Source organism: Nicotiana sylvestris, chromosome 10 (genome assembly GCF_000393655.2).
Source record: "Nicotiana sylvestris chromosome 10, ASM39365v2, whole genome shotgun sequence".
Lineage (NCBI taxonomy): Eukaryota > Viridiplantae > Streptophyta > Magnoliopsida > Solanales > Solanaceae > Nicotiana > Nicotiana sylvestris.
In genome coordinates, this window is record NC_091066.1 from 118440413 (window position 1) to 118453615 (window position 13203).

General features: G+C 38.5%; 1 protein-coding gene across 1 annotated transcript; it reads left to right on the forward strand.

Moving 5' to 3' along the window:
* The first annotated feature begins 512 nt into the window (after positions 1 to 512).
* LOC138879859 (uncharacterized) lies at positions 513 to 3496 on the forward strand. The gene is made up of 2 exons (XM_070159499.1): positions 513 to 947; positions 2927 to 3496. The coding sequence occupies exons 1-2, from the start codon at positions 513 to 515 to the stop codon at positions 3494 to 3496; spliced, it is 1005 nt and encodes a 334-aa protein (XP_070015600.1).
* Positions 3497 to 13203: the final 9707 nt, after the last annotated feature.

The following is a 13203-nucleotide window of genomic DNA, read 5'->3' on the forward strand; positions in this document are numbered from 1 at the left end:
GCAGCAGGCCATCCCAGAGATGTAGTTCAGGGTGGTGGGGCCCAGCCCGATGTTATGCTCTTCTAGCCAGGCCCGAGGCTGAGGCTTCTGATGAAGTTATTATAGGTACGGTTCTGGTTTGTGATAGAGATGCTTCAGTGTTATTTGATCCAAGGTCTACGTACTCATATGTGTCCTCTTATTTTGCGCTGTATCTGGTCATGCCTAGTGATTCTATGAGTGATCATGTTTATGTGTCTACACCAGTGGGTGATTCTATTATGGTAGATCGAGTCCATCGCTCTTGTATAGTCGTGATTGGGGGTCTTGAGACTCGTGTAGATTTGTTGCTTCTGGACATGGTTGATTTCGATGTCATATTGGGGATGGACTGGTTATCACCTTACCGCGCTATCTTGGATTGTTATGCCAAGACTGTGACCTTAGCCTTACCGGTTTTACCTCGTTTAGAGTGGAGAGAGACTCATAGTCATTCTACCCGTAGTGTTATCTCTTATGTGAAGGCTCGGCGTATGGTCGAGAAGGGGTGTTTGGACTATTTGGCTTATGTTCATGATTCTAGCGCTGAGCTTCCTTCTATTGATTTTGTGCCCATTGTTCGTGAGTTTCCTGAGGTTTTCCCTTTGGAACAGCCGGGTATGCCACTCGACAGGGATATTGACTTTTGCATTGATTTGGATCCGGACACTCAGCCTATTTCTATCCCGCCGTATCGTACGGCCCAGCCTGAGTTGAAAGAGTTGAAGGAGCAGTTACAGGACTTGCTTAAGAAGGGTTTTATTAGACCCAGTGTTTCGCCTTGGGGTGCACCTGTGTTGTTTGTTAAGAAGAAGGACGGACTGATGAGACTGTGTATAGATTACCGGCAGCTGAACAAGATTACAATCAAGAATAAGTATCCATTGCCAAGGATTGATAATTTGTTTGATCAGCTTCAGGGTGCCAAGGTATTTTCGAAGATTGACTTGAGATCTGGCTACCATCAGTTGAGGATTAGGGCATTTGATGTCCTTAAGATAGCTTTCCGCACTCGGTACGGGCATTATGAGTTCTTGGTGATGTCATTCGGGTTGACAAATGCCCCAATAGCTTTTATGGATTTGATGAACCGAGTGTTCAGACCTTATTTGGATTTGTTCGTGATAGTCTTCATTGATGATATTTTGATATATTCCCGAAGCCAAGAGGAGTACGAGCAGCATCTTAGAGTGATTTTTCAGACCTTGAGGGATAGTCAGTTATATGCTAAGTTCTCGAAGTGTGAGTTCTGGTTGAGTTTAGTTGCCTTCCTGGGTCATATTGTATCAGTAGAGGGTATTCAGGTTGATCTAAAGAAGATTGAGGCAGTCAAGAAATGGCCTAGACCAGCATCAGCTATGGAGATTCGGAGTTTCTTGGGATTGGCAGACTATTATTGTCAGTTTGTGAAGGGGTTTTCATCTATCGCAGCCCCGATGACCAGGTTGACCCAGAAGGGTGCCCAGTTCAGGTGGTCTGATGAGTGTGAGGCAAGCTTTCAGAAGCTCAAGACAGCTTTGACTACGACACCGGTGTTGGTTTTGCCCACAGGTTCAGGGCCTTATATTGTTTATTGTGATGCATCTCGTATTGGGCTTGGTGCGGTGTTGATGCAGGATGGCAAGGTATATGGCTTATGCTTTGCGGCAGTTGAAGATTCATGAGAAGAATTATCCGGTTCATGATTTGGAGTTAGCAGCCATTGTTCACGCGTTGAATATTTGGAGACATTATCTGTATGGCGTGGCATGCGAGGTGTTCACGGATCACAAGAGTCTGCAGTACTTGTTCAAGCAGAAGGAGTTGAATTTGAGGCAAAGAAGGTGGTTGGAGCTATTAAAGGACTATGATATCACCATTTTATATCATCCGAGAAAGGCTAATGTGGTGGCAGATGCTTTGAGTAGGAAGTCAGCCAGTATAGGAAGTCTTGCTTATATTCTGGTCGGTGAGAGACCGCTTGCTTTGGATGTTCAAGCTTTGGCCAATCAGTTGGTAAGGTTGGATGTTTCTGAGCCCAGCTGTATGTTAGCTTGCAAAGTCACTCGTTCTTCGTTATTGGAGCGTATCCATGAGCGGCAGTATGATGATCCCCATTTGTGTGTCCTTAGAGACACGGTGCAGCACGGAGGTGCCAAGCAGGTTACCTTAGGTGATGATGGAGTTTTGAGATTGCAGGGTCGAGTTTGTGTGCCCAATGTGGATGGTCTTCGAGAGTTGATTTTAGAGGAGGCCCATAGCTCTCGGTACTATATTCATTCGGTTGCCGCGAAGATGTATCAGGATTTGCGACAACATTATTGGTAGCGGAGAATGAAGAAGGATATCATTGCATATGTGGCTCGGTGTTTGAATTGTCAGCAGGTTAAGTATGAGCATCAGAGGCCTGGTGGTTTGTTCCAGAAGATTGAGATTCCTGAGTGGAAGTGAGAGCGGATCACTATGGACTTCATTGTTGGACTTCCACGGACTCAGAGGAAGTTCGATGGCAGTCTCCTATTTTTCTGAGAGGTTAGTTGAGATCTATATCCGAGAGATTGTTTGTCTTTATGGTGTGCCCGTGTCTATCATTTTGGACCAAGGTACTCAGTTTACCTCACATTTCTGGAGAGCAGTTTAGCAAGAGTTGGGCACACGGGTTGAGTTGAGCACAACATTTTATCCTCAAACGGACGGGCAATCCGAGCGAACTATTCAGATTTTGGAGGATATGCTCTGAGCTTGTGTCATTGACTTTGGAGGCTTGTGGGATCAGTTTTTACCTTTAGCAGAGTTTGCCTACAACAACAGCTACCGGTCGAGTATCCAGATGGCTCCTTATGAGGCTTTATATGGTAGACGATGTCGGTCTCCGGTTGGATGGTTTGAGCCGGGAGAGGCTCGGTTATTAGGTATAAATCTGGTTCAGGATGCCTTGGACAAGGTCAGGATTATTCAGGATAGGCTTCGTACAGCTCAGTCCAGGCAAAAGAGTTATGCCAACTGCAAGGTCCGAGATTTGGCTTTCATGGTCGGTGAGCGGGTATTGCTTCAAGTGTCACCTATGAAGGACGTGATGAGATTTGGGAAGAAGGGAAAGCTTAGACCTAGGTTCATTAGTCCATTTGAGATTCTTGATCGAGTAGGAGAGGTGGTTTATATACCTGCATTGCCGCCGAGCTTATCAGCCGTGCATCCAGTGTTTCATGTGTTCATACTTCGGAAATATCACGACAATCCATCCCACGTGTTAGATTTCGGCACTGTCCAGTTAGACAAGGACTTGTCTTATGAGGAGGAGCCAGTAGCCATTCTAGACCTGCAGGTTCGTCACTTGAGGTCAAAGAGTTTTCCTTCTATTCTTATTCAGTGGAGGGTTCAGCCTCCTGAAGGATCGACTTGGGAGTCCCAGTCCGATATGCGGAGCAGTTTTTCCCACCTTTTCCCCAAGTCAGGTACTTGCTTCTTATGTCCGTTCGAGGATGAACGGTTGTTTTAGAGGTGGAGAATGTGATGACCCAAAAGGTCATCACGTGTTTTAAAATGAAATTCTGCGTTTCGAGGCCTTAAAAACCTCTTTTAGCATTACCTCAATTTGCGTGCACAGTTCGGGCGGGTAGCCAGAAAGCCTATATGTGAAAATCTGTGAAAAATGATAAATTTTGACGATAAAATGAGTTAATTTGACTTCGGTCAACGTTTTGGGTAAACGGACCCGGACCCGTGATTTGACGATCCCGGAGGGTCCGTAGGAAAATATGGGACTTGGGCGTATGCCCGAAATCAAATTCCGAAGTCCCAAGCCCGATAAATGAATTTGTAAAGAAAAATATTTTTTGAAATTGTTTAAAGGATTTGGAAATGAATTTTGATTAAAACTCAAGGGTATCGGGCCCGTATTTTGGTTCCAATGCCCGGTATAGGTCTTATATATGATTTAAGATGATTATGTGAAATTTGGTGAGAAACGGATGTCATTTAACGTGATTCGGACTTTAATTGCAAAGTTTGATGTTTTAAGAAGTTTTGAAACAATTCATTGATTTTAAGGTTTAATTCGATGTTAATGATGTTATTTTGGCGATTTAATTGCACAGATAAGTTCATATGGTGTTTTTGAGTTAGTACGTATGTTTGGTTTGGAACCCCGAGAGTTCGGGTGAGTTTCAGGTGTGTTTCGAAAGGTTTTTGGAACTCAAAAGTTGTAGGTTTTTCTAGTTTCTGGTGTGCTGATACTTTCTTCTTCACGTTCGCGAGAGGACCCTCGCGAACGCGATGAGTTAATTGTGCTGAAGGAAAATTCTTTATACGCGAACGCGTGACCAATGTCGCGAACTAGAAGCTTTGGGGGGTCTACCCTTCGCGAATTCGGGCCTAGTATCTCGAACGCGAAGGCTTGTGGCCTGGTCAGGGGGAAGGGAAAATTATACCTACGCGAATGCAACCACTTGGACGCAAACGCGAAGGCTCGAAGAGTTACTTCTTCGTGAACTCGAGCCATCTTCCGCGAACACGAAGGTCTGTAAGACCTAACTCATCGCGAACGCGATGACCAAATACGCCCAGTTATTTTAAAGGTCAAGAAACAGAATGCATTATGGGATTTAACCCATTTTTCACAAACTTCTTCTTCTCCACACCTCTTGGGCGATTTTTGATGAATTTATCCACCATAACCTATTAGGTAAGTAATCTTTGACTTATTTTCTTCCATTTTTATCAACATCCACTAGATTTCTAGGCCTAAAATATGAGATTAAGGGTAGAAAATTAGGAATTTGGGTAGAGTTAGGGCTTTTTGATTATGTGGGAATTTGACCTCGTTTTGGGGTCGGATTTCAAAACAAATTTTATATTCGGGCTCGTGGGTGAATGGGTAATCAGGTTTTGGTCTGAACCTCGTGTTTTGACCAAGCGGGCCCAAGGTCAATTTTTGACTTTTTGGGAAGAATGATGGGAAAGCTATAATTAAGCATTGGAATTGGATTGTTTAGCGTTTATTGATGTTATTAAGTCGATTATGTCTAGATACAATTGATTTGGAGCTTAATTCAAAAGGAAAAGCGGTGTTTGAGGCTTGTGTTATAAACTTTTATGACTCCGTTATGGTTTATTGTGCCTCACATGTTATTATCATCATTGTTCCCTTTCCAGGATGTTTGGTTGATATTATTGTTCCCTTCCTGGGAAATTGTTGAGATATCATTGTTCCCTTGACGAGATGTTTGTTTGATATTATTGTTCCCTTACCGGATTCCTTGTGATTATTGTTGGCTTGTAACTGGGAGCGGGTGGTAAGCCTACCACAAGACATGATGAAATGGGAGCGGGTGGTACGCCTACAACAAGATATGATGAAATGGGAGCGGGTGGTACGCCTATCATAAGATATGATGAAATGGGAGCGGGTGGTACGCCTACCACAAGACATAGTGAAATGGGAGCGGGTGGCATGCCTACCACAAAATAAGTAAAATGAGAGCGGGTGGCATGCCTGCCACGAGATACAGGAAATGGGATCGGGTTGCACGCCTGCAACAAGATGTGAAAAGAAAGTGAAATCTGCCTTTGTTTTCCTTATTCTCGTTAGTGGTTGGATTTTGATTCCTTTATAATTCTCTTGATATCCTGTTTTTACCTGTTATTCCCTGAAACATATTTCCCCCTCCCAACTTTACTTGTTTATTTCTGGATTTCTTTTCCGCTGTATATATATTTGAACTGCACAGGTTTATTTTGTAGTCTGGTCCTATCCTCGTTAGTACTTCGCCGAGGTTAGGCTAGACACTTACCAGTACATGGGGTCAGTTGTGCTGATGCTACACTCTGCACTATGTGCAGATCCCGGAGCAGCTTTTGGACCGTAGTTGGAGGCTACCTTCAGTCCACGCGGAGATCCAAGGTAGACCTGTAGGCGTCTCCCTCTATCCCTGTTTCCTGTTTCATTTTCCCTTTATTTAGAAACAGTGTACTATTATTTCTTCACACTTTGTATGTAGCAAATCTTAGACCGTCTGTGACACCAAGTTTTGGATGGTTCAGGCTTAAGTATTTGTAATAGATTCAGATTTCATATATGTTATTGTTGTCTTCCGCTTAAATTTGGATTTTTCCGTTGTTACCATGTTATCTCCTTATATTTGTTAAAAAGAAATAATTGGATAAGGAAGTAAGTAGTTAAAGGATTGGCTTGCCTAGCTCACATTAGTAGGCGCCATCACGACTTCCGAAGGTGGGAAATCCGGATCATGACACCTATTAGCTGGTCTAATAAATGAAGTTATATACTACTGTGATGGCATACAATCATTTCTATATCTTTTAAAAATTTAAAAAATTGTTTCTAACATATTTATCAAAGTCTAACTAGTTCTTCCTAATAGCATGTTGGTTAGATATAAGCTTGTTAGCATGCTACGCACTTCGGCGCAAACTTGGTCACATTCTTTCTTGATTTCCTGCAAATGGGGTCCTTCCAAGTCTTGGTACACTTTGATAGATTCTGAAGGTACATGGTACTATGAAACGTTTTACTTTCGCTCTTTTCCCTAGCATGACCCTTTCATTTCATATATACTTGGAATAAAGCTTTAGAGCACTATATACGCTTATGAGCTTATATACTGAAACTGTGGCTATCACTTACTATTCCAAAGTTATCAATGTGTTTTCACCTGAATAATGATATATTGAAAATTATAAAGCTCACCATTTGGTAACAAAATACTAATAAACATGATAGTTGTAGTACCGATAACTGAGACACTACTAAAAATACGGAAAAAAGCGACCAAAATTGGTCTGTGGGAAAAAGCGACCAAAGTTGGTCGCTAAACTAGCGAAAATAATAAAATAAATAAAAGAAACAAAATAGCGACCAAGGTTGGTCGCTATTTGGTTGCTATATTAGTCAAAATGTTGACTGGACTGGTCAGACTTTCTTGGTCAAACATTTACTGAGATTAGTGACCAATGTTGGTCGCTAAAGTTGGACCCACCTACAAAATTTAAATAATTATATTATTATTTTAAAAAAATTATAAAATATAAATATATATAATATAAAAATGGCGACCAACGTTGGTCGCTACTTAAAGGGTAGGCAGATACCGACCAACTTTGGTCGCTTAAATGGGGCCCAGTTATACAATTTTAATAATTATATTATTAATTTAAATATTATATGAAATATAATTAAATCTGATTTAAATATAGCGACCAACTTTGGTCGCTAAACTAAATTCTTGAATAAATAGCGACCAAAGTTGGTCTCTATTCAGGTCAACAATGGTCAAAATTAAAAATTACTTTTGTATTTACTATCTAAATAATATAAATATAAGCCGTTAATACTTTTGTAATACAAGGGATGAATAGTACTACGAATCGTGTGTGTGTCTCTCTCTCTCTCTCTCTATATATATATATATATATATACTTACGCTATATTATGCACTGAATATAAGTCTATTAGGTAATATTATATCGAATATAGCTTACATATATAATATATATATATATATATATATACTTACGCTATACTATGCACTAAGTATAAGTGTATTAGGTAATACTGTATCGAATATAGCTTATATATAATATATATATATATACTTACACTATACTATGCACTAAGTATAAGTGTATTAGGTAATACTGTATCGAATATAGCTTATATATATATATAATATATATATACTTACGCTATACTATGCACTGCGTATAAGTGTATTAGGTAATACTGTATCGAATATAGCTTATATATATATATATATATATATATATATATATATATAATATATACTTACGCTATACTATGCACTGAGTATAAGTGTATTAGGTAGTACTGTATCGAATATAGCTTATATATATACTTACGCTATACTATGCACTAAGTATAAGTGTATTAGGCAGTATTATATCGAATATAGCTTATATATATATATTATATATATATACTTACGCTATACTATGCACTGCGTATAAGTGTATTAGGTAATACTGTATCGAATATAGCTTATATATATATATATATATATATATATATATATATATATATATATATATATATATATATAATATACTATGCACTAAGTATAAGTGTATTAGGTAGTATTATATCGAATATATATATATTGTAACGATCCGATCGATCATTTTGAGCTCTGGCGCGTCATTCAGCAGTTTGAGGCCATGAGCAGCTTCATCTCAGGTATATTGACTTGAGTGTATGGTCAGAATTAAAATTCAGGAAGTTTGGAATCAAATCTAAATGGAAATTCTCATTTTGAAAGCTTAAAATTGAAGAAATAAACTAGGATTGGAATTTTGAGTAAAAGACCTCAGAATTGGGATCCTAAGGTTTCAGCAGGTTCGTATGATGATTTCGTACTTGGGCGTATGCCCGGATCGGGTTTTGGATAATCCGGGAGCGTTTTGGCGCCTATTGTGGAAGATAGCATTTTAGAAGAAATTGCATCAGTTTGGCTTAAAATGCATTTCAGTGTTATTGATGTCCGTTTGGAATTCTGAGACTGGGAGTAGCTTCGTATGGTGATTCTGGATTTGGGAGCGCGATCGGAAGTGAATTCGGAGATCCGTAGGTCATTTTGGAGCCGTTTGGCTAAATATAGAAATTTGAAGGTTTTTGAGAAAATTCGACCGGAAGTGGAAATTTTGATATCGGGGTCGGAATGCGATTCCGAAAGTTGGGGCAAGTCCGTAATGTCGAATGTGACTTGTGTGCAAAATTTGAAGTCATTCCTGAATGATTTTGGTAAGGTTTGAGACACTTAGTCTCTTTTAAGGAAGCTTAAGTTGGAAAAGTCAACCGGATATTGACTTATGTGTTAGAGCGCTCGAAATGTGAATTTTATGGTTCGGATAGCTTTGTTAGGTGATTTGGGACTTAGGAGTGTGTCCGGAATATTTTTGTGATGACCGGTGTAGAATTAAGCTTGAATCGGCAAAGTTAGTATTTTGGCGAATTCCGGTTGATAGGTAAGATTTTGATCCGAGGCTCGGAATGGAATTCCGAGAGTTGCTGTAGCTTCAGTTATGTCATTTTGGACTTGTCTGCAAAATTTGAGATCATTCGGACTAGTTTTGACGTGTTTCGACATCGGATGTGAAAATTTGAAGTTTCAAAGTTCATAGGCTTGAATCCGTGGTGAATTTAGTATTTTTGCGTTGTTTTTGGTGATTCGAAGGAACAACTAAGTTTGTGTCATATTATGGGACTTGTTAGTATACTTTGTTGGGATCCCATGAGGCTCGGACAAATTTTGGAAGAGTTTTTGGAAGATTTTTGTCGTTTTGAGCATAAATGTAATGATCTAAAGGTTCATTTTTAGTTCTAGAGATCCAAATTTGATTCCGAGACTTCCGGAATTTTGATAATGAATTATAGGACTGATCTGGAAATTTTGGTCTAATTTCATCAAGTCGCGATTAGGTTTTTGACGCGAAACATGAGTAATTGTTTAACGAGCGAAATGGATATCGTACTGGGCAAATGAGCTCCGAATTGAGTTTCGATTGAAGGGTTGTGTTCGTATTATTATTTGTGACTCATAGGAATAAGAATCGTCTAATTCTGAGTTCGTATGATGGAGTTAGAGCCATTTTAGTGAAAAATAGTTGTGCTGCAATTTAAATTGGCTGCTGGTGCATTTTTTTAGCAGCAGTGAACAGTAACCCGCACGTGAACAGTACCGCGCGGGTGAACAGTAATTGCGAAAAATCTGGGCAGTGAGTTTATATTCGATTTTGGGTCATTTTCCCACAATTTTCGGTCATTTTGAGAGCTTTTGGACGGGGATTGAAGGGAGTTTCAACTGAGATCGATTGGAGGTAAGTTTTATGAGTTAAATACATGATTTTATTGAAGAATCATCCTTGAAATCCAAGAAAACATAGCCAAATTATAAGAAATTAGGGCTTGAGATTGAAATTCTAAAATGAAGATTTGAGGGTCATTTGAACTCCGATTTTGGTAAATTTTATATGTACGGACTCGTGGCGAGACGAGGAATCCGGTGATGTGACTTTCGTAATTTTTTGAGAAGTGGGCCCGGGGCTCGGGTTTTGCAAATTTCGTGATTTTCGATATTTAGTCTTTTCGATTGAGTTATATTCCCTTAGCCTATTGTAATATATTCCTTGTGGTTTTGGCAAGATTCGATGCGCGAGGAGGTCGATTCGAAAAGGAAAGGGCATCGCGGAGTAGACTTTTGGCCGTCTTGAGGTGAGTAATAGATGTAAATGCTGTTCTGAGGGTTTGAAACCCCGGACTTTCACATCGTAACGCTATATTGAGGCGTGACGCGCACTCCATGGCGAGTGCGGGGTCGGATACTTTTGGGGATTGTGACTTGGTCCATCCCGTATGATGTTTATACTATACTGGTGATTGATACATATACTTCATTGATATTACTGGGCTTGATGCCATGTTTGGGGCCTTGTGCCGATTTGTAAAACTTTGAGGATTGATATTACTGCTTAGCATGATTTGCATATCATTTAATTTCAGTCCAAGGTTTTAAATGCTGTTTTGCAAACTCAGCCATAATTCTAAGTGTTGAAAACTTAAATGATATTTTTAAATGTATTCCGGGCTGGGAACTTCTGTTTTGTAAATGCCCAAGGGGCTTATTATATTATTTTCTAGACTGATTATAAAGTGACTTGAAACAGTGGTAACAATGACACTGTGTGATATACTTGAAACAGTGGTAACAATGACACTGTGTGATATACTTGAAACAGTGGTAACAATGACACTGTGTGATATACTTGAAACAGTGGTAACAATGACACTGGATGATATACTTGAAATAGTGGTAACAATGACACTGGATGATATACTTGAACAGTGGTAACAATGACACTGTATGATATAAATTGGTCAGGTAACAATGGCTGACCGGTCAGGTAACAATGACTGACCAAGATATTGCGCTTGGGCTGTAGGAGCCCCTCCGGAGTCTGTACACACCCCCAGTGAGCGCCGTCGACGATAAATAAATATGGATGGCTCGGGCTGCACGCCGCAGTGGGTACTGGAATGTACCATCATATGCATTGCATTGCATTCATGTATTTGTATTTATACTGGTGTTTAGCTGCTCAGTTCCATATGTTGCTGTATATTCGGATTGTAGCTTACTTTGTGTATTTACTGGATTTTCTTATCTTCGGACTGTAGTTACTTTTATTACTCACTGGGTCGGAGTACTCACTTTACTCCCTGCACCTTGTGTGCAGATCCAGGGCAGTCTCAGGCTCAGTAGATCCAGTTGATCAGCAGATCCAGCCTCTGGGAGTATCGAGGTAGCTGCACGGCGTTCGCAGCCATTGATCTTCTCCCTCCTATCCTATCTCTTTATTTCCGCATTATCGGACTTTGGATATACCATGTATTAGGATGATATTCTGTATTCTAGAGGCTCAGATTCGTGACACCGGGTCCTAGTGAGATTATATTGTGTATTTTGTTAAATTCTTCAGTACTTTAATCTTGCTTAATTGATATTTCTTTCCGCTATTTTTGATAAATTGGGTTAAGTGTTGAATAATGGTCGGGCTTGCCTAGTAGTGTGTTGGGCGCCATCACGACCGGGATTTGGGTCGTGACATATATATATATATATATATATATATAGCTTAAATTGAATTAAAATTCTAAATTTATACTACATATGTACATAATTTTAAATTGTATTATATAATGGTCGGGCTTGCCTAGTAGTGTGTTGGGCGCCATCACGACCGGGATTTGGGTCGTGACATATATATATATATATATATATATATATATATATATATATATATATAGCTTAAATTGAATTAAAATCCTAAATTTATACTACATATATATATATATAATTTTAAATTAAATTAAGAGTGATATAATTTTTTTAGAAATAGCGACCAACTTTGGTCGCTATTTCTAAAAATTCAAAACTGATTTACCTACCAAAATAGCGACCAACTGTGGTCGCTATTTTTAATTCCAGAGTGTCAAAACCGGGATCCCCTCCCATTCTTTCTAAAAATTTCCCAAAATCTCTTTTTTCTCTCTCACACTCAAACCTCCCCTTCCAACTCCCAGCACTAGAGGCCCCACCCACGCCACCAACGACCACCGCCCAGCTGCCGCCGCCCCATCGCCGTCGCCTCTGCCGCTGCTGCGTCTCTCTCCTTCTCCACCTCCTAAAAATTCTAGGTTATAATTACAATTTATATCTTTTGTGTAAGCTTATAATGTTTTGTTTATTAGCTATGAATTAGTTTCAAATGACTAGTGTTTCAATTGATTATTTAACATTGTATTTTATAGAAACCTAGGGTTTAGGTTGTATTTATCATTATTTAACATTTTATAAAAATCTAGGGTTTATAGAAATCTAGGATATAAATTGAAACTTTTAGGATATGAGTTGAATTTTTAGGATATGAATTGAAACTTTTAGGATATGAGTTGAATTTTTAGGATATAAATAGAAATTTTAGGATATGACTTGAACTTTTGTGGATATGAATTGAACCTTTAGGATATAAATTGAACTTTTAGTTTATGTTTAAACTCGTAGGATAAGAATTGATGAACTTTTAGTTTTTAGGTTTTGTTCTTGTGAATTGAACTTGTACGATATAAATTAAAGCTTTTATGTATGACTTGAACTTTTTAGAATATGAATTGAAACTTTTAGGATATGAGTTGAACTTTTGGGAAATAAATTGAACCTTTAGGATATGTATTGAACCTTTAGGATATGACTTGAAGTTTTAGTTTATGTTTAAACTCGTAAGATATGAATATAACTTTTAGTTTTTAGGTTTTGTTCTTGTGAATTGAACTTGTAGGATATAAATTGAAGCTTTTATGTATGACTTGAACTTTTTAGGATATGAATTGAAACTTTTAGGATATGAGTTGAACTTTTAGGAAATAAATTGAACCTTTTAGCATATGTATTGAACCTTTAGGATATGACTTGAACTTTTAGTTTATGTTTAAACTCGTAGGATATGAATATAACTTTTAGTTTTTAGGTTTTGTTCTTGTGAATTGAATTTTTAGGATATGAATTGAAACTTTTAGGATATGAGTTGAATTTTTAGGATATAAATAGAAATTTTAGGATATGACTTGAACTTTTGTGGATATGAATTGAACCTTTAGGATATAAATTGAACTTT

Excerpts from the sequence above, each read along its gene's own strand:
- LOC138879859 (XM_070159499.1), top strand. The coding sequence starts at position 513 with ATGGTCGAGAAGGGGTGTTTGGACTATTTGGCTTATGTTCATGATTCT. Across the intron at positions 948-2,926 it reads ATCAGCTTCAGGGTGCCAAG|GATGCCTTGGACAAGGTCAG; the intron begins GTATTTTCGAAG and ends AATCTGGTTCAG.